Source organism: Heterodontus francisci, chromosome 6 (genome assembly GCF_036365525.1).
Source record: "Heterodontus francisci isolate sHetFra1 chromosome 6, sHetFra1.hap1, whole genome shotgun sequence".
Taxonomy (NCBI): Eukaryota; Metazoa; Chordata; class Chondrichthyes; order Heterodontiformes; family Heterodontidae; genus Heterodontus; species Heterodontus francisci.
Window position 1 is genome coordinate 44,624,387 of NC_090376.1, and position 22,292 is coordinate 44,646,678.

At 41.1% G+C, this 22,292-nt stretch overlaps 1 protein-coding gene across 6 annotated transcripts in view; it reads left to right on the plus strand.

Annotated features, from left to right (window-relative positions):
* The window catches only part of lnx2a (ligand of numb-protein X 2a), a 227,763-nt gene that overhangs the window by 75,634 nt on the left and 129,837 nt on the right, over positions 1-22,292 (plus strand). For all 6 annotated transcript variants that reach the window (XM_068033559.1, XM_068033562.1, XM_068033563.1 and 3 more), the window contains exon 2: positions 14,973-15,488. In XM_068033559.1, coding sequence (XP_067889660.1) covers positions 15,088-15,488 — 401 coding nt within the window. In that variant the 5' untranslated portion in view covers positions 14,973-15,087. The remainder of the gene's footprint in view (positions 1-14,972; positions 15,489-22,292) is intronic.

Consider the following 22,292-nt stretch of genomic DNA (forward strand, 5'->3'; position numbering starts at 1 on the left):
CTCTGTTCTCTCTCTCTCTCGCTCTCTGTTCTCTCTCTCTCTCGCTCTCTGTTCTCTCTCTCGCTCTCTGTTCTCTCTCTCTCTCGCTCTCTGTTCTCTCTCTCTCTCTCTCTCGCTCTCTGTTCTCTCTCTCTCTCTCTCGCTCTCTGTTCTCTCTCTCGCTCTCTGTTCGCTCTCTCGCTCTCTGTTCTCTCTCTCGCTCTCTGTTCTCTCTCTCGCTCTCTGTTCTCTCTCTCTCTCGCTCTCTGTTCTCTCTCTCGCTCTCTCGCTCTCTGTTCTCTCTCTCGCTCTCTCGCTCTCTGTTCTCTCTCTCGCTCTCTCGCTCTCTGTTCTCTCTCTCGCTCTCTTCGCTCTCTGTTCTCTCTCTCTCTTTTCTCGCTCTCGCTCTCTTTTCTCTCTCGCTCTCACTGTGTCTTTCCAGGGAGATTATCGCAAAAGGCGCTGTCCAAAGGTGCTCCTGCATTGCCAACAAAAAAAATTTGGGCCACTGCCATCCAGGGATCACAATCCCCTTCAACGTTACTTTCTGGTGGCCCTCCCGGCCTGAATTTGAGGCTTCAATCAGGCGTGTTGCATTGGAATGCTTGTTTGGCATCTCACAGCTTATCTGCCAAATATAAATAAGGCCAGGGGGCTGGCCAACACACTGTGCGGGTTGGTTGGCCAAAGGTCAAAATTATCCTGTGCTACTTTAATACTTAGTGAAGTCAGTGTTTAATTTATTCCTTTTTTGCACCCCTGGCCTTTCTTTTCCTGACCTATTTTTAAGGGTACTGAAGCATTTTGTTCTAGGGCCAAATAACTTCCTTTTGAGTTTTTTTTTTAATGTGATAACTGCATTTACATAATGCATGTAGAAAATCTCTCCAGGAGCTTCACATGGTGTGGGCGGGGGGTGGGTATCGCAAAAGAAATAAACCCAAAACCATGGTGCAAGACTTAGGAGGTGACTTAAAACTTGATTAAAAGCATTCTTTAAATCTACGTTTTCTCAAAAAATGGAGAGAATTAGTGAGCTGGACGGGATTAGGGGGAACTTCGAAAGTGGTTGAAGGTTCCTCCATCAGTGGTGAGATGAAGGGATAGGAGGATGTACAGAAGGTCATGGACTGATGGCCAAAGAATGCGGGGAGGGGTTTTAATTCTGGAGGGGATCACACAGATAGAAGGGATTTGAAGGTGAAGAATTCAAAATGTAATCTAGGTATATTATTTTAACGTTAACAGATTTCCTGTGGTGCTGTTCATGGTGAGTCAGAGCATGTTATTTTTAATAGACACATTTTGCCATGTAGCAAACCATGTATTTATCTGGGCCAATGATTAGTGTCACTGAATCAATTTTAATTTCATTACATGGTATTCTGGGATTTATATTAGTGTTTTGGGGATTGAATTCTGCAACTGCTCAATTTTTCTGTGACAGCTACATCTTTAGCTTGGATATATATATATTATATACACTTTTTAATCTTTAAAATAGATAAGGAATAAAGCTGAGGGCGCACCATGTTAGAGGTAGGTACCTGATATTTAACAGTGCTGGAAGATCGGGGGCAAGGGGTCGTGGGGTTTTAGCAGTACTCTGGTTTAGTAGAACTGGAGGGCTAGTTCTGGGATTTGCCAGCAATGTGGTGTGGACCCTGCAGTTTGCCAATAGTGAGCTGAGTGTGCTGGAGTATCATAGCATGGTGGGAAGTCTCCTGTGGTTTAACAGCAGTGTGGAGGCGAAACCTATGGAGGGGGAATTGGAGAGATGGAGTGTGGCATTTGGCTCACTGATGAAATCTTGGAGTCTGTCAGAAGTGGAAGAAAGCAAGTACAAACATCTGACATTATTGGTGGGGGTCCTGCCTCTAACAGTCCTGGTTTGTAAATTTTCTGCAATTTTGAATTAATTGCTTTGTGATTACTTCGAGAAAACTACTGATTTTGTTTTCTTGAATAAAGGAGGTCTAACAATTGGATGGAATACTTCAGTTATGGCCTAATCAGTGATTTGTATAAGTTTAGTGTTACCTCTTGCTTTTGTACTCCATGCAGTATTTATAAAACTGTGGATCCCATATGGCTTTTTAAAAAAAAAGCTTAATGAATTTTCATACTTTTTAAAGATTTATGTATCTCATTTTGAACACCACCTCTATAAGATCAACTCTTCCCTTTCTCAACCTCCAGTGAATAAACCCCTAATGTTTGAAATTTCTCTTTATAACTGTAACCCGATCATCCTCAGTAACCTCTACTGAATCTACACTACAACTTTTCTGATGCTTTTATATCCTTTCAATAATGGAATGCCCAAAACTAGAAACATCACTTCAACTATACCAAACTAAGGTTTTATATAAGTTCAACATTACCTCCTTACTTTTGTATTGTATCCATGTAGATACAAAATGAAGGATTGTGTTTACTTCTGCATTGCCACCTATTAATAACCCATCTTGGAGAGATGTCCCACTGATTGATTAATTTTTAAAATCTTACCATTTTAAGATGTTTCCCTTTTCTTATGCGTCCTTCCAAAATTATTCACATTTTTCTATATTGCCCTGGTTTATTTATAAACCAGCTGTACCTGTCTGTCTATATCAGTCTATCTATGTCCACCTGTAGTCTTTCATTATCTTGTCACTTATTCCCATATCCTAATGTGGTATTATCAGCAAATTTCAATACTGTTCTCTCAATTCCCAAGTTCTAATCATTTATGTGTATGGTAAATAAGATTAGCCACGAAACAGACCCTGTGGAACATGATTACCACATCATCTCAATCTGACAAGCTTCCTTTTACCTATAGATTTTTTGTTTCCTGCTTTCCAGTCATCTCCCTATTCATGTGGCCACTTTTCTCCTAATTCAATTTGCCATTATCCTTTTCCATAGGTTTCTTATGTATTATCAATACTTTTTTGAAAATCTATTATTTTAAATTCCAGTCACTGCATTTCCTATATCTGTTCCCTCTGCTATTTCTTGAAAGAATTCCATAGATTTATTGGGTATAACCTAACACAGGAATTTGTGGTGTTTGCCTCAGATTTGTTTGTTTCTCCAACTGTTATAAGGTCTGGTAGTTAACCAATGACTTAATTAAGGCTAATTGGCCTCTAATGTCTTATTCTAGTCTTTTTTTAAGAAAGGAATAAAATTTGCCATTGTCCAGTCCTTGGGCATATTTTTGCTCATTTCCCCAGTTTTTTAATATTATGGACAAAATTTTGCAATTTGTTTTATGTAACTCACCAAAGGATCCTCTGACATAACCAGTCAGGTCCCAGTAGTTGTCCATCTTAATTTTAAGTAACTTATTTAGTGCTATCACTCTGAATAATCAAGCCCACTAGATGTTCTACGTTAATTTCTGATGATTCCACTATTTCAATAACAATCTCCTATGTGTAGACTGAGTCAAAGTATTTTACTATTTTTCCTGTTCTCTTGCTCTCCAAGTTTTCTTCCTTCATCTCTTAGCAGCCCTATCCCCTTCCTTGACTATCCTCTTGCTACTAATGTGCTCGTAGAAAATCTTCTTTTGTTGCCCTTTTAAGATTTCTGCTATTTTTCTCTAATATTTCCTGTTTTCCTATCTGATCTTCTTAGTAATTCCTTCTATTTTTATTTGTCCTAGTTTTATTTATTATCTATCCTGCAAACGCTAAATGCTTCCAAATTTGATCCAATCTTGCTTATCCATGGAACCCAACATTCAGTGGGTCCCTTTTTTCCCTTCCTAGAATATACTTGATTTTTGCACTTTTTCTTTCTCCTGCATAATAGTTCCCATTGCTGATCTGTAGTTCTGCTTGCCAATTTTGTTTCCTTTCATTTAAGGAGTATGGTCTTTTTCATCTTAAGTATTCTTCTTGACTTCACTTTTTCCTCTTCCTTTCTTGCATTGAATCTAATTATATTGTGGTCACTCCTTCCCAAATTCTCTGCTATTTTAGATCACCGCCTGCTTGCTCTGCCCCATTACCCAGACCTGATTCAAGTAGTGCTTCTTTACTTTTGGAGTAGCATCATGTTGACTAAGAAAACAATTTTGGATGCGCTGAAAAAAAATGACCCTTTCCCACCACACAAATATTTTCTATTTCAAATATATTTTGAGTAACTAAATTCTTCTACAATTAGGGCTCTAAAAATGTCATCTTTGTTTCCTTTCTACTGTATAGTGCTCTATAATATATTTCAACTACTGTGGCAGCTCTATTTATAAGCTCAATCCAAAGGAATTCTGTTTAGTCAACTTAGAAACATAGGTACATGGACAATTGGAGAAGACTATTAGAGTCCATGTGGTCCCAGTGTCTGGAAAATATTGTATCCCACAATATTTGTCATATATCTATCGAATTTCCCTTAACATAAGAAATAGGAGCAGGAGTAGGCTATTCAGCCTTTCGAGCCCGCTTTGCCCTTCAATGAGATCATGGCTGATCATCTACTTCAACACCATTTTCCTGCACTGTTCCCATATCCCTTGATGCTTTTAATATGTAGACATCTATTGATCTCAGTCTTGAACATACTCAATGACTAAGCCTCCACAGCCCTCGGGCAGAGAATTCCAAAGATCCACCCCCCTTTGAGTGAAGAAATTCCTCCTCATCTCAGTCTTAAATGGGTTGCGCCTTATTTTGAGACTGTGTCACTGGTTGTGTTTAGTTATTTTTGTCTTTCTTTAGAAATTGATGTAATTCTTGTGAGTAGTAGGCACTTAAAAGTGTCAGCTGTGGTGCAGTTAGTAGTATTCTTGCTTCTGAGTCTGAAGGTCTGGAATCCAATCCCACTCAAGGGCTTGAGCACAAAAATTAAAGCTGACACTCCATTGCAGCACTGAGGGTGTGCTGCACTGTTAGTGGTGCCATCTTTTGGTTGGAACGTTAAACCAAGGACTTTTCTGCCTTCTCGGGTGGATGCTAAAGATCCCGTGGCACTATTTCAAAGAACAGGGGAGTTATCCCTGGTGTCCTGGCCAATATTATTCCTCCATCAACATAACAAAAACAGATTATCTGCTTATTATCATATTTGTGTTTGTGGGACCTTGCTGTATAAGATTGACTACAGTTCCAAATTATTTCATTGACTGTAAAGCACTTTGAGATGTCCAATAATCGTGAATGGCACCATAAAAATTGCAAGTCTGTCTTTTCTTTCACTAAATATTATTTCTAACTTGATATACTGATCTGAATAAAGAAGGAAGATGGTGACAAAGTATTTGAGCAATTTGGACTCTTCGGTCATAGTTACTTTTCTGTTAATGGTAGCTTTAGAAAGTGTCTTGCATCTCTGCTGCTTACTTGTTGCTCATTAGTACTGTGTTTTGCTACTTTTGCTTTGATCATATTTAGTAAATGGGATATTTGTTTGCTTTCAAAAGGTAAGTGGTTATTTGAACCCATCACATTTGTCATACAGATGTGTAGTGATTTCAAGTGTGGCATCTTTGTAGATGCTAGACACAACTTTTAACTATACTGATTTTTGTCTGCATATAGGAAATTTGACATATGAACTAAGAGTTTTATAAAAATAAGTGTTTTGGCTCTGAACAACCTTTGACTGAAAATAATCTAAGCACCTAGCTTTTAGTATTATTTAATGACTGATGTGGCTGGAGCCAAAAGTCAGTGGAGTGGTGCATCCCAGTGTAAATGCCAGAATGCACCCATTTAGGACCAAAGTTAGCATGGTTAAGTGGAGGTCAATTCAGTTGTATAGCAATGGCAGGTGCCTGTGCCATTAGTGGCATATGTAGGATTGCAAACTATGGCAGATGAATGCTGCCCTGCAGAAAGGTGAGCTCTTTTTGTAAAATTGTTTTCAAATGTTAAAAAAAAAAGTTGTACTTCGATCAAGGCCATCAGCCAAGCCTGGTCCAGTGACATACTGAGTCCCTATGGGCCCATGGACACAGGAGCTCCCAATATTGGCAATATTCCAGCCCTGCTCCCTCCTACACCACTGCCATTGTAAGGGGCAGATGCCTTTTACAAGGCCCCATGGAATCTATGACATAAGGCTGGGACATGATGCTTGCAGATTCAAGACTTATTTAAATGCTTCTGAAGCACTTTTGCTGGAGTTACAGTAATGTTACAACTGAGGCAGGAGGAGTGCACTTTTTCTAGTTCCATTTCTCCACAGGTCACAACATATATTAAATTTTTTTCCCAGTTACCGATAGTCAATCATAGACTCTATTTTTATCCCAGAATAAAATACACCAACCAGGTTTCTTTAATAAACTGATAATTTTGTTGTTTATTATAACACAAGACATAACCAGTAATGAAGCAAAGCATAAGCACACAGATTGAAATATAAAAGTTCCCTTTTTGCCTTAGCCTCTCTCTGTCTCTGTCTCACTCACTCACTCTCACTCACTCTCACTCACTCACTCTCACTCACTCACTCTCACTCACTCACTCTCACTCACACTCACTCACTCACTCACTCTCACACTCACTCACTCACTCACTCACTCACTCACTCACTCACTCACTCACTCACTCACTCACTCACTCACTCACTCACTCACTCACTCACTGAAAACAAGAGATTTACTCTTTAGAGCTCTACTACAAAAAAACAGACAAAAAGAATACTGTGGCAGAATACTTGCTAATTCTTTAAGAAAAAAGTGGATATATGTCAGATGTACTTTGTTTTGATTTGGCATCCCAAATACGCGTAGAAGGCTGTCACTGGGATCTTCCTAGAAAAGTACTTGTCAGGCGATGTTGAACATCAGTTTGGGCAGGCTTTCCAGGAAAAATGTAGCAACAGGTTTTAGGCAGTTTCTCGCACTTGCTTCTCAGAGTTTCTTAAAGAGATAAAAAAACTGGCCGGCTTTCAAAGAACTGGAACAGGCCGAGTTGGGGCTTGTCCTTGTCAGGTTGATTCTTTAACTCCTTTTCAAACCATTGTCCATATCCCAATGCCTATCCAAAGCAAAACCAGAAACAACTCGGGAGTTAATCCTCCTGACCTCTATAAATCTTGACCTGTCACTTCTTTGTAAACATCTTCCCCAAGTCAAAAAAGCCCCCGATGGGTATTTATCTGAAAACAGGTGCCTTCCAGTAACTGTTTGTTTACAAGCTCTGTCCAAAAGACCATTCTGATGACCTGTTTTTAAAAAAAAACACACAGATTCCATAGATGCTGAAACTTTTTTTTCAGTTTTAAAACCCAAGTCCTCCAAAAAGAATTTAACAGAAAAATGGAAGCACTCTTAACAACAGGAATATGCCACAAGCATGCTGGATTTTCAGCCTATTGTTTTTTAAATACTATTTTCACCTGGTTCCTTTTAATTTTTTTTATCAAAAAATTACTGCAAAATAAATAGCAGTACAACATTCTGCAGAGTCGTAGTCAACAATATCATCGTATGTAGAAAATTATTTTGAAAGTCAAATCCTGCTAGAAATATGGATTAATGAATTCAGTGGCATTACAGCAAGCTTATGTTCTATTTTGGTCACAATTCAACCGAGGGGTATTGTAATTCCTGCTTAACTGTAAACTTAATATATTTTTACACATCAGCTCAGGCTGAAGATGGCCCATCACCTTTTAAGCTCACTGTGCCTAATCTGCAAAAGTAACCAGCAAGGGGTTGTGTCCAATTATCTTAGCTGCCTTTCAATCAGCCTGTACACGTATTGCTTGAATAATATATTGCCATAGAGTAGCAATATGACTCACTCAGTGTAGGAGGCATAAGTCACGATCTGTCACTTGAAGACTAATTCATTGCTGTGGGAAGCACACAAGCTGGGTGGGCATCAAAGAACAGTGTAGTGATTTTTGAGTAGATAAAAAATGTACTCTTGATAATACTAGAAGTGTAGTTACAATGAAAGGAGTTGCAAGGCGATTAATTCCAATCAAGGGTTTAGATAATTAAAATGCAAGAGTAAGGTTGATGAATATCAGCAGATGACTTGAGATTGAATTACATCTTTTAGATTCTTCACTACATGCTTAATTGGTATTAAAGGCATCAGTTTTTTTTAGTGGAAAAGCTTAAGTGAGGAACATCTACAGTTATTGCTAAAATGCTGAAATGAAGTACAATGGGAAGAATTTAAAGGAACATCAGAGCCTAAGTGATGAAAATAATCAACCATGTGGCAATTAGATAGAGTGTATAGGAAGGACCGATTTCTGTTAGAAGAAAAGTCAATAGCCAGGGGCATAGATTTAAAGTATTTGGTAGAAGGATTAGAGGGGTGTTGAGAACTGGAAGGGTGCTGGGGGTCTGGAACTCACTGCTTGAAAGGGTGGGAAAGGCAGAAACTCTCATTGCATTTAAAGGATACGTAATTTTGCACTCAAAGTGCTGTAACTATGAGGCTATGGACCAAGAGCTGAAAAGTGGGATTAGGCTGGAAAACTCGCTGTTGGCCAGTACAGATACGATTTGCCAAATATGCTGATTCAGTGCCATAAATTTTCTGTGTTTCTAAGTGGTGGAGACTATATTGTCGGCTGTATTCAGCACTTAGAGTCATAGAGTCGTACAGCATAGAAACAGGCCCTTCGGCCCACGTCCATGCCGGCCATCATGCCTATCTAGACTAATCCCACCTGCCTGCATTAATTCCATATCCCTCTATGCCTTGCTCATTCAAGTACCTGACCAGATGCCTCTTAAATGTTGCTACTGTTCCTGCCTCCACCACCTCCTCAGCCAAATCATTCCAGATACCCACTATTCTTTTTGTGAAAAATTTACCCCTTTGATCCCCTTTAAACATCCTCCCTGTCACCTTAAATCTATGCCCTCTAGTTTTAGTCACCCCTACCATGGGAAACAGACTCTGGCTATCTACCCTATCTATGCCTCTCATAATTTTATATACCTCTATCATGTCCCCTCTCAGCCTCCTTCGCTCCAGGGAAAACAGACCCAGCCTATCCAATCTCTCTTTATAACTCAAGCCCTCCAAACCAGGCAACATCCTTGTGAATCTTTTCTGCACCCCCTCCAGCTTAATCACATCTTTCCTGTACTGCAGCAACCAGAACTGCACACAGTACTCCAAATGCGGCCTAACCAACGTTGTGTACAACTGTAACGTGATGTCCCAACTCTTCTACTCAGTGCCTCGGCCGATGAAGGCAAGCATGCCATATGCCTTCTTCACCACCCTGTCTACGTGTGTTGCCACTTTCAGGGAACTATGTACTTGCACCCCAAGGTCTCTCTGCTCAACAACACTTTCCAGGGCCCTGCCATTCACTGTATATGTCCTGCCCTGGTTTAACTTCCCAAAATGCATCACTTCACACTTATCTGCATTAAATTCCATTTGCCAATCCCTTGCCCACTTTCCCAGTTGATCTATATCCTGTTGTAACCTTAGACAACCTTCTTCACTGTCCTATACCACCAATTTTGGTGTCATCTGCAAACTTACTAATCATGCCCCTTACATTCACATCCAAGTCATTAATATATATGACAAACAACAGAAGGCCCAGCACCGATCCCTGCGGCGCAGCACTGGTCACTGGCCTCCAATCTGAAAAACAACTCTCCACTACCCCCACCCTCTGCCTCCTATCACCAAGCCAATTTTGTATCCAAATAGCTAGCTCACCCTGGATCCCATATGTTCGAACCTTCCAGACCAGCCTACCATGTGGAACCTTGTCAAAGGCCTTGCTAAAATCCATGTAGACAATGTCCACCGCCCTGCCCTCATCAATCTTCTTGGTCACCTCCTCGAAAAACTCAATCAATTTCGTGAGACATGATTTCCCACGCACAAAGCCATGCTGACTATCCCTAATCAGACCATGCCTTTCCAGATGCATATAAATCCTGTCTCTCAGAATCCCTTCCAATAACTTTCCCACCACTGATGTAAGGCTCACCGGCCTGTAGTTCCCTGGCTTATCCCTGCTGCCCTTCTTAAATAAAGGCACAACATTAGCTATCCCCCAGACTTCCAGTAGCTCACTCGTGGCTAACGATGATACAAAAATCTCTGCCAGGGCCCCAGCAATCTCCACCCTTGCTTCCCATAGCATCCTAGGATACACCTGGTCAGGCCCTGGGGATTTATCCACCTTTAATACGCTTCAAAACCTCCAACACCACCTCCTTTGTAATGTTGATATGCTCCAGGATATCTGTGTTCCCTCCTTTGAACTCACTAGCTTCCATGACCTTGTCCACGGTAAATACGGACGAGAAATATTCATTTAAGACCTCGCCCATTTCCCGTGGCTCCACACATAGATTGCCACACTGATCCTTAAGGGGACCTACTCTCTCCCTAGCTACCCTTTTACTCTTAATACACTTATGGAATCTTTTAGGATTCTCCTTTATCTTATCTGCCAGGGCAATCTCATGGCCCCTTTTCGCCCTCCTAATTTCCTTCTTAAGTGTACTCCTACATCCCCTATACTCCTCAAGGGGCTTGCTCGATCCCAGCTGCCTATACCTGACATTTGCTTCCTTCCGTCCTGACCAGACCCTCAATAACCCTCGTCAACCAAGGTTCCCTAAACTTGCCAGCCTTGCCCTTCCATCTAACAGGAACATGCCGGCCCTGAACTCTTCCTATCTCACTTTTTAAAAGCCTCCCACTTTCCAGACGTCCCTTTACCTGTAAACAGCCTCTCCCATTCAACTTTTGAGAGTTCCTGTTTGATTCCATCGAAATTAGCCTTCCCCCCCGTCCCAATTTAGGACTTCAACCTGAGGACTAGTCCTATCCTTTTCCATAACTATCTTGAAGCTAATAGAGTTATGGTCACTGGTCCCAAAGTGGTCACTGGTCCCACTGACACATCAATCACCTGCCCATCCTAATTTCCTTAGAGGAGGTCAAGTGTAGCACCTTCTCTAGTAGGACCATCCACATACTGCCTCAGAAAACTATCCTGGACACACTTAACAAATTCTTCCCCATCTGATCCCTTAGCACTAAGGCAGTCCCAGTCAATATTAGGGAAGTTAAAATCACCTACTATGACAACCCTATAATTCCTACACCTATTTGTGATTTCCCTACATATTGAAAGAAGAAGAAGAGAAGAATGCTCCTCCACTTCCCTCTGACTATTGGGGGGCCTATAGTATAATCCCATCAAAGTGATCACCCCTTTCTTATTTCTAAGTTCTATCCATATTGCCTCGCTGGACATTCCCCCCAGGATATCCTCTCTAAGTACTGCTGTGATGTCCTCTCTAATCAATAGTGCAACAGTCTGCTTTGTTCACACGGAAACAATACAATTGGGAGAGCAGGTCCTACACCAATTTACTGCAAATCAGGAGTGTTCTGCATTTATTAAGCTGAAATACTTAGGCCTGTTTTCTCCCTTAGCCTCACTTAAGTTGTAAATATATTGAAATGAACACATCACCGTTCTGTAGCATCTGGACCATGTTTGCTGTTTTTTTCCCCTTGCCATGCCCATTTGGAATATCAGCAATGAAGCTCAATAGCTGACGGAGCTTTTTACAATGTAACTTTTTTTTCTTGTTTAGTATAACTTTTCTAGTATTGGGCTGAATTTTGTTGTCAACAGCAAAGCAATAACGCTCGTTGCTGGCCTCTAAGAAAGCTGCCCCACAAATATCTAGAGATCTCTGTGTGGTACAAAGACCCCCTTTCCCGACTGCAGTTTAAAACTATTGCCAAGTATAGGGGATCACCAGGCATCCAGCAGCAGTGATATTAGCCAGCAGGGTAAATAGCTAATCATGTTGAAGTATTCTCACAAATAGCAAAGCAGCAAGTTAAAAGTGCTGAATCCCTTCACATTTTTTAATTTAAATTTTCAGATAGTGAAATACATGATTGTGATTGGATTAAGATGGAAGCTAAAATATAAACTGAAAAAAAATTATTTTAAAGAATATGTGGAATTTTCTATTATGCTGGAGAAATTTGACATTACAGAAATATAAAATTAGCTTTTCAGGGCCAGTGAGGGTATTTAGCAGTAATTATGAAGTGTTAGTAGGCTGCTTAAAAACCCAGTTGTACCTCATTCAACAAGGTGTAACTTTTTGAAGGGGTTTTTACAGTAGGAATGGAAATTCCTTGCTTCACTGCTTAAGGATTGCACTCTTGGAGGACCTCAACACCTCTGGAGGAGCGTAGAATCACAGACAGCAACTTCTGCTTTTCTGCATTGTTCTCCTGGAGTCGCTGTCAGTTTCTGTGGTGTAATGACAGCGAATGTGATGGTTTTGCCATCATTACTGTTGCAAAATCCAGGTGTTATGACCAGGTGAGAAAGGTGTCTAGGCATCCCTCTCGACCTTCACCTGGTCTTACTGTAACCGGGTTAAATTTTAAACACATTTTTAGCTCCCCCTTGGTGAATCCTTGTTCACCGCTTTCCAATTATAAGGCAAAGGAACCAACACAAACAGGCTTTCTCCGGTTTAAAGAAGAAAAGTTGAAATTTATTAAACTTAAGCTCTAATTCGGTTGACGCCTGCGGATACACAATGCGCCCATGCTAGCACGCATACGCGATACATGCAAATAGAGACAGAAAAGAAGAAAAATAAAGTGGAAAAGTTTGAGGCAATATCTGAAGAGTTGTTATGGTTCTTCAAGCTCACTGTATAGTCCTTGATTGTAGGTAGATCTTGCTTTTCGTTGGTGCCCAGTGTTATTCCTAAACCTTGTTCGCTGTAAGAGACTTTTCTCTCTTGGGGTTCATGTGTCTTCAGTGGATTCAGAGGCTTGTGAGAAAGAGATGGGAGCAAACGGGAGAGATCTTCTCCGTTCAGGAGCAAACAGACTTTGTCTAAACTGTTTGGACAAATTCCAAAAAAACTCAGGTTGCCCAGCAGATTACTCATGTGACTAGCTGGTTTGACCATGTCTGTTTGTGTATTCAGCCATCTTAGCAGTCAACCTGGAATGTGAGCTTCCCCCACATTCAACATCTGGTGATCAAAATTCCATTGTAGGTTGAATGGGTCAGGGAATGGTCTTTTGTCCTTTCCAAGCACTGTCTGTAAATATACAAATGTCTTTCCAGCCAAGATCTGGCTTTTTTTTTTGAAGCAAGTCCTTTCTTCACTTCAACAATAGTTTGAAATTTAATGTCCATGTGGCAAAATTAATATGCCTCATGCTTGGAAGATGGGGGCCTGCATGACACCAGGCCACTGTTTATATTTGTGATTTTTCTCCATAGTTCTGAAGTTTTTATTACTTTTTGCAAAACGTGTTTGGGGAGGGTATTTTTTTAAAATCAGGGAAACTATCATCAAAGGAGGTCATGGGCAATGTCGTTCTGCCATTTTCTCCCAGATTCTGTTTCATATCTCCATGTTGCGGGTTTCTGTCATTAAAACAGACTTCAACATATTTTATTTCCTTTAATATGGCACTTAACTTTTTTAAGTGATTGCATCCCTTTAAATTGTAAGCTTAGCGTACTCTATGAAACTTGCTTTATCACACAGTTCAAAGTTCAGGCTGCACAGGGAATAATCAACTGCTTCAAAGACCATGGAAGTTTCACACTCACTCAGGACATCATTGATAAAGGTGCAGATGCTTGCAAGCTGTTTCCTTTTGCATTATAAATGAAGATGAAATTAGCCAGAGGAGGTGGTTTGGGAGTTTTTGGTGAAGGGTTTATGATTGGCTCTGCTTTCTGTGATGATTGTGGGTTATGTTAAGAGTTTTGACTGTAGAGAGGGAGCCACTGTGTGAGTAAATACTAGTCCAAGGATCTACCACTAGCACCTAGTTTGAGGTCACAAAAATAGCTTTTGGACCAGAGTAAGTTGTGGGAATGGGAGATTATCTGGGATCAGATGCAGCAAAGGGCATCAATCGTGGAGACGGCAGCTTTTGAGCAGGTCTGTGGAAATGTGGCCTAAATTTTACTCCTTCTCCAGTCTCCATTTCTGGCTGGGTCCAGAGGTGGCTACAGTCCCAGCAGTGGCCACCACTCTCCGTGGCGCTGCTGAGACTGAAGGGCTGCTGGCCCTCTGGCTGGCAGCTCTTGGAGGGGGGGCATTGTGCCTCAGAGGGGCAGAAGCCACGACTGGAGGCAGTTAATTGCCTGAGGACCGTACGGTCCTGGCTTCAGGGCCGGCGGAGGCGGGCTCACCCCCAGCTTTCCAGCTAGTGGTCATTGATAGAACAGGCAAGGGGTATTTGGGGATTGTTTTCTTCACACATTAGAGGGTGGGTGATGAGGGAATGATGGAAAGGGCATTGTCAGAGATTATTGTCTTGGAGTGGTCTCATCTGTTCATGAATGTCACCTACTCAGCCATATGCCGCACCTTACTTTCTAACCATTTAAGTTAATTGTCAACGAATTGTGTACAGCATATGCCCAAATTTCTGATTTGCAACACTAATGCTTTCTGTATGTAAATGTGCAAGTTTAATTCCTTAATTTTCTTTTAGTGTTTTCCAGATGCTATCAAGAAACTATAATATTGTCGCTGTTGAAAATTCATGCATGTAAATAATCTGCATGAAACTTTCAACTTGCTGCCTGGCATAAAATTGCCTTTGTAGATCGACCTCCGATTATGTGAACTGCTTGATTTTTGTATAACAGGTGGCTTACCAACATTGCAAGTTTTCTGCCAAGGCAGCAAGTTGAAAATCTAACTGAAGATAATTATGTTTTGTGAGATGATACATAACTGCTTTAAAACTGTGATTTTTAATGGTTATGTAATTGACTATCAAGTGAATAACATCTTACAAAAAAGAGAATATTATTTGAAGCTAGGTTCCATTTTATACAAAGGAGCTGTAGAATAATTTGTACTCAAATGCGAAAAAAAATTTAACTGTCTTTAGTGAAAGCATTCATGTTTGATCCTGTTAAACAGTATCTTCTTTAGTAAATGAAGAATGGTAAAACAAGTGAGTAAAGTGGCTTTTGCTTTGTTGGAAGATGAACCTTTTGAATTTTTTTTTTTACAGAGCAATGAGGCTCAGATTGCTGGGACCAGGATCGATTGTATTTGAACATCTGACCATGCATTGATGACTGTAGATGAATTACTGATTGATAACAACTGTGCCAAAGTGAGTTACAATGAGTACTACTAATGGTGACGTTGATTCAGAGGAAAAGGAACCCCCTTTAAACCCGTTGTGCTTTGAGTGTGGTCAACAGCACTGGACAAGGGAGAACCATCTGTACAATTACCAGCATGAAATGGATGATGACCTTGTCTGCCACATTTGTCTCCAGCCTCTATTGCAACCGCTCGATACTCCCTGTGGACATACATTTTGCCAGAAGTGCCTCCGGAATTTTTTGCGAGAGAAGGATTTCTGCCCATTGGACCGCAAAAGGCTTCACTTTAAATTGTGCAAAAAGTCCAGCATTCTTGTTCACAAACTTTTAGACAAACTGTTGGTGTCCTGTCCTTTTGAAAGTAACTGTCAAGAAGTGATGCAGCGCTGTGATTTGGAAGCACATCTTAAACACAGGTAAATGACATATGAAAAGTAAAAAAAAAACTATTGTACATAAATATTATTGTATCAATAATGGTTAAGGTGCATTGCTGTAATTACTAAACAGCAGGGCCTAGATATTTGGGAGTGCTTATTTTTCGATGCCTTACCTGCACAATGTTGGCCTGTGCTCAAGTGGGGAGGTCTGAGATGCCCCTGATTTTGGACCTCTAGCATCATCATGGTGTTGCTGTAGGAGTCCACACAAGTTAGTGCTCCAATTTCCAGGTAAGTGATTGGGTTGGATCACAGGGGTGCTGGAGGATGAACGAGCAGCCCTCAATCAGTGATCAGTGTTTGGTAGGTGATTGGGTAGGAAGATTGCAGACCCAGAGTACTGTTGGTAGGGGGTGGGGTCAGGTAGAAAGATTACAGGCCTCAGGAATACTGTTGGTTGGGGATGGGGTTCGGGTAGGAAGGTCACAGAATTGAGGAAGACTATTGGGGGTCAGGAGTGATGGTAGGAGGTAGGGGTTTGGAGATCAGAATTGGGGGGTGTGGGGGAGCACTAGAGATTGGACTCGAGTGAATTCAGAGATCTCTGGACTGGGAGCAGCGATGATTATGGTAAGCATGTACTTTTTCTTTTTACTTCCATGGCATTTAACATTGGTATTCCCGAAGGCAATCAGCACTGGTGCTGGCTGCCTCAAGGCAAACCAAAGTTGCTGCAGAGACCAGAAGCAGGTGTTAAGCTCCTTATTTGCATATGCCTGCTTCAGATGTGGGTAAAGGATGCTTCTTGTTTGTCCTTTACCAAGATGGTGTCTGGCACAATTTGCAGCAGAAGTGTGTGTTACAACCAAGGTGGGAAGCATGCACTGTTAAATCAGTCCCACTTCTCCACAGGTCATAACATATTCTTTAAAGTTTTCCTACTGTTGAAACAGCCAATTGGATACTACTATTTTTCCCCAGAATAGAACACTCTATACCAGAGTTCTTTACTCAACAGCAAAATTAAGTTTATTACAAAACATGTCCTAACTATTAACAAAGTAAAACAATAGCACATAGATCAAATTTTTAAATATTTAAATTCTTAAATAAAGTCCTCTTTTCTTTAACCAATTTTTAAAATCCCATGGTCTCTGCTCATAGCCTAGCCCGAACAGGTGACACAGTAACACTGTTGCGAATTCAGTCCTCGCTGCCTCCTTGTCTAAAAAGTATTTATCCAGCTTAACTATAAATTCCTTTTATTAAAAAATATATATTTTTTAACAGAACAGAGCCACTTTCATAAAAGCAAAATACTACAGATACTGGAAAGCTGAAATAAAAACAAGTAATGCTGGAAATACTCAGCAGGTCTGGCAGCATCTGTGGAGAGAGAAGCAGAGTTATCGTTCCACAGATGCTGCCAGACCTGCTGAGTATTTCCAGCATTTCTTGCTTTTAGAGTCACTTTCATGTATGTATGTATCAGATGCCATTTACCCAAATGGCACCCATAGCGCCCAAACAGGTGCTACCAAACCCAATCTCAATTTTGCACCTGTGCCATTTAAGCAGGACAATCAATATCTTGGATATAATTTTAACAAACTATCTTTAATCAATGCATAATTTAGCAATTTTATCTTGAACTTATTTTCCTGTAAAATGTTAATAAAAATAGCTAATCTTGCCTAAAGGAAAATACTGATCAGTTTTGTGTAGTTTATAATTTCGCTCAGACTGTCGAGCATATTATTCTTGCTTAGTAAAAATTGTCAACTAGTTGAATATGATCATGTGCTAAGAATTCAAGGAATTCAGTCAGAAATGCTTTATGCCATTGATCTGGAATTGGATAGAACACAAAGCAGTGCAATATATTAGAATTCCATGCTTGAATTTTACTTTGCTGCAGTTAATTAATGGGGAAGTAGGTAGGAACTGGTATCCATTCATTATATTTGAGAACAAATTCTGCTACGAGTTGATTTCTATTTAGTACTTCTCAGGTTAGGAATGTTTTCAGTACCACATGATTACTGATAATTAGACCTAAATGCTAATAAAACCAAATGGATCTTGTTAGGAATTAGTGTTTGATAGGAATAAAAAATTAAGTGGTGTTTTGACTCATATGTACAGGTAGCTGTAAAGGAATCCTGTCAGCCTTAGTGAGTGCTTTAGTCTGCATAAACTAGGGCTCCCAGCATTTATTCTATTTATGTAATGTATGCGCCATGTATAATTAGCTTTAAAAATTGTAAAATTCTACTGTCCAGGTCTGTCTGTGGAATAATGCTATTCTGAGATCTGGTAGTGTTTCCATATACATTTTTGAGCATCAGTTTGAAACTCTATCTTGGAAGGTGAGGTCATGCTGAAGAGATAACAAGGGAAAAGTGGATTTTGATTGGCTGAGTTTGCATGTTATTACTATTGTTAGTTTATACTTTGTTATACTGACATTGCAATTGATCATGTTACAGATTTGATGCTTTTGATTGTTGCATGAATCATGGCATGGCACTAATGTATATCGTAACTCCTGAGAAATGTAAGCCACTGGTGTATAAATAATCAAATCTTTTAAATCAATCAAATAAATTGCTAGGTCACTGAAGTGAAAATGTTAATATTGTATGTTTCTACTGTATAGCCATCTGGATTATCAGTTATCTTAATAAACGTTATTAGAGACCATATCAAGAAAATCTGCTGTATTCTGCTGGAATGATGTCTTATTTTTTCATCATTACAGCAAGTACCTTTGCTAAAAAGAAATGAACTTGTCATGGCCCATTTAGATGCTTGTTAGCCTACCACATTTTATTGTTTTAGGTTGAGATAATGTCTGCTCTCTTCAGTGTGCATCTATGAACATTTGGCATTTTTTAAAAATACAATGACATTACTTCAGGCACACATTATATGACCTTGTTGACCCTCCATTTTTGCTCAGTATTATACAAATAGTATTTTGTGTTCTAAAGAAAAAGACGCTTGCCGGAATTTTATGCCAACCGCGGGAGCAGGCTGGTTGCGAAGGGGGCCAGAAAATTGAGTGGGAGGCAGGGGTGCCGTTCCCGTTGCCTTCCTGCCCCCGCTGCAATTTTATGAGTGGCGGCAGTGTTGACAAGTGGCCTACCCGTCCCAGGCCAATTAAGGCCCTAAGTGGCCAATTAATTGCCACTTAAGGGCCTCCTCCTGCTGCAGCTGGTGTATTATCGGCGGGGGGCGGTGGCTCAGCACCTCAGGAGGCTGCCCAGTAAAACCTAGTGGGCTTCTTGCAGGCTGGGGTGGGGGGTGCCTCCTGATTGCGTACTCTGTGTGCCCCATGGAGGGGCTGCCCCCACTGCAGCACATTCCGCACCCCCCCCCCCCCCCGGTGCAAGGACCTGGCCGATTGCCCCTGGCGAGGCCTCACACGTTTACCTCTATTCTGGGGCCACCTCCATTGCTGCTCCTCATGCTGGGTGCAGTCCCAGCATTGGCCACCGCTCCCAGTAGCGATGCTGGTCTGAGAGCTGCTGGCTGCTGATTGTCTGGCAGCTTCTGGAGGCGGGACTTCCTGCCTCAGTAGGACAGAAGCTCCACCCGAGGCCAATTAAGGGCCTGGGCCACGTAAAATCACTGCATAGCTTCCAGGCCTGGCATAGGCGGGCTTGCCACAACTTCTTGGCTGGTGGGTGGGGCCTGTGCTGCCATGTTACATTCCAGCAACTTTTTCAGAAACCGAGCCTATCCATAGCTAATTTTAGCTGATGACAAAATTTACCTGTGATTATTGCCAGAATTATACTTCAAAGAGCTAACTTATGATGAACCAAGACTGTCTGCTTTACTAGATCAATCAATCAATCAATTACTACAGCTGCTGGTCAAACTTCCCAACAGGATGTTTATTGTGATTGCCAGAATAATTTGTTTACTATTTCTGAGTGACAGTTTAAAATGGGGAGACTGTTTCTTGAAAAGCTGAAGATAAATGGACATCTGAGCTGGAAATTGAAAAGTGAAATTCTTTCCAAAGACTGTGTGCTTAAATATGCTTTGGGTATTCAGAATTATTATTATCTCAACTTGTAATAGCAGCTGTAGGTGGTTGTTCCCAGAACACAGTCGAAAACCTTGTTGGTTTCACACACCCAGATTACAGGATGTTCATGCTTTCTTGCCTGTGTGTATATTTTGCTCCTTTGGTGTTTCTCATTCGTTCTTCCCTCCCTCCCTCCCCCTCCTCCTTCTTCCCCTGCTGCCACCCCCCAGCTGTCCTAAACAACAGAAAGGTGGTTGTTATAATGAACAACAACTTGTATTTATAAAGTGCCTTTAACTCAGCAAAATGTCACAACGTGCTTCAGGGGTGAAAACTGGCAAAGATTGAGACAGAGGCAAAGATGATATTACAAGGGTTGACTAAAAACTTTATCAGAGGTAGGTTTTGGTGGCGGTGGGGGTGTAAGGGAAGAGAAAGACGTGAAGAGTCTGTGAGGTTTAGAGAGGAAACTCCAGACCTTGGGGCCTAGATGGCTGAAGGCACATTTGCCAATGATGGGGGAATGCGCAAGAAGCCAGATTTGGAGGAACCGAGTTCTTGGGTTGAAGGGCTGAAGGAAGTTGAGAGTTTGGAAAAGGCAAGGCCATAGACAAATTTTGAACACGAGGATGAGAATTTTAAACTTGCAGTGTTGGTAGTCGGGGAGTCAATGTCGAGGGGTATACAGGGATAGAAACATAGAAAATAGGAGCAGGAGTAGGCCATTCGGCCCTTTGAGCCTGCTCCGCCATTCATTATGACCATAGCTGATCATCCAACTCAGTAACCTGTTCCCGTTTTCACCACATACCCTTTGATCCCTCCAGACCCAAGAGCTATATTTAACTCCTTGAAAACATACAATGTTTTGGCCTCAACTGCTTTCTGTGGTAGCGAATTCCACAGGCTCACTACTCTCTGGGTGAAGAAATTTCTCCTCATCTCAGTCCTGAAAGGTTTACCCTGTATCTTTAGACAATGACCCCTGGTTCTGGACTCCCCCACCATCGGGAACATCCTTCCTGCATCTACCCTGTCAAGTCCTGTTAGAATTTTATAGGTTTCTATGAGATCCCCCCCCCCTCACTCTTCTGAACTCCAGCTAATATAATCCTAACCGACTCAATCTCTCCTCATACGTCAGTCCCGCCATCCCAGGAATCAGTCTGGTAAACTTTCACTGCACTCCCTCTATAGCAAGAACATCCTTCCTCAGATAATGAGCCCAAAACTGCACGCAATATTCCAGGTGTGGCCTCACCAAGGCCCTGTATAATTGCAGCAAGACATCCCTGCTCCTGTACTCGAATCCTCTCGCTAAGAAGGCCAACATACCATTTGCCTTTTTATACCTCCTGTTGGACCTGCATGCTTACCTTCAGCGACTGGTGTACGAGAACACCCAGGTCTTGCTGCATATTCCCCCCTCTCAGTTTATAGCCGTTCAGATAATCTGCCTTCCTGTTTTTGCTACCAAAGTGGATAACCTCATATTTATCCACATTATACTGCATCTGTCAGGGTTCAGTTACATGGAAAAACAGGAGGTTAAAGGAGAAGGTAGGAGTGCAGGTTAGTGGTGAGGCTGATTGATACCAAACTGCAAGAAGTATACTGGTTAAACCAGAAGAGAGAAATAATAAACAGGCGAATAAAGCATCAGTGCTGAGGGACAGGTTAGGGGGTATAGCCCAAATAAGAGTTCTATATACAAATGCATGGAGTGTAAGAAATAAACTAGATGAGCAGCAGGTGCAAATTCAAATGGAAGATTATGATGTGGTGGCCATTGCAGAGACGTGGCTGCAGGATGGTTGGGACTGAGAACTAAATATACCTGGTTATAAAGTTTACAGGAGGGGCAGGGAAGATGGCAGAGGGGGTGGAGTAGCCTTACTGATTAGAAATAATATCACCTCATTGGTGAGGGAGGATATAATGAGGGGAAAGCACCTTATGGATGGAATTGAGGAACAGAAAAGGATCTAAAACTGTAATAGGTGTTGTGTATAGACCCCCTGGTAGCAGTTCTGAGGTGTTAGATTCTATAAATGCACAAATCAGGCAAGTGTGTAACAAAGGCAGAGTCGTATTAATGGGGGATTTTAACTTGCACATAGATTGGGAGAGGCAGACTAGCACCTGTCAGAAAGGTAGTGAATTTCTGGAATGTGTCTGGGATAGTTTCCTACAGCAGTATGTCCTAGATGTAACAAGGAGACAGGCAATATTAGATTTAGTTATGAGTAATGAGCCAAATTTAATTAGTAGCCCAACTACTAATTAAACCAACACCCAAATGCGTGAACATTTATCAAATAGTGATCACAACATGATCGAATTCAAGGTAGCATTTGAAAGTGAAAAGCACGAATCAGCTACTGGAATTTTAGACTTGGGTAAGGCTGACTTTACCGGGATGAGACAGACTGTCCACGGTAAACTGGGTAGATCTGTTATGGGTCAAACGACTGAAGAACAGTGGAGAATATTTAAAGAAACATTTAACGAAATACAGAGCGAGTATATACCCCCGAGAGGAAAAAGCTCCACTTCACAGAAAAAACAGCCATGGGCAACTAAAGAGATTAGGGATGGCATAAAACAAAAAGAAATGGCTCACAAAAATGCAAAATGCAGCACAGATCCGGCCGAATGGGGTTGATCCAAAAACCAGCAAAGGGTCACAAAGCAGCTTATATGAGCTACTAAAAGAGATTATGAAAGGAAACTTGCAAGGGACATAAAAATAAAATGTCTTCTTATTGATAGTTACATAAAGGGAAAACAGGTGGTCAAGC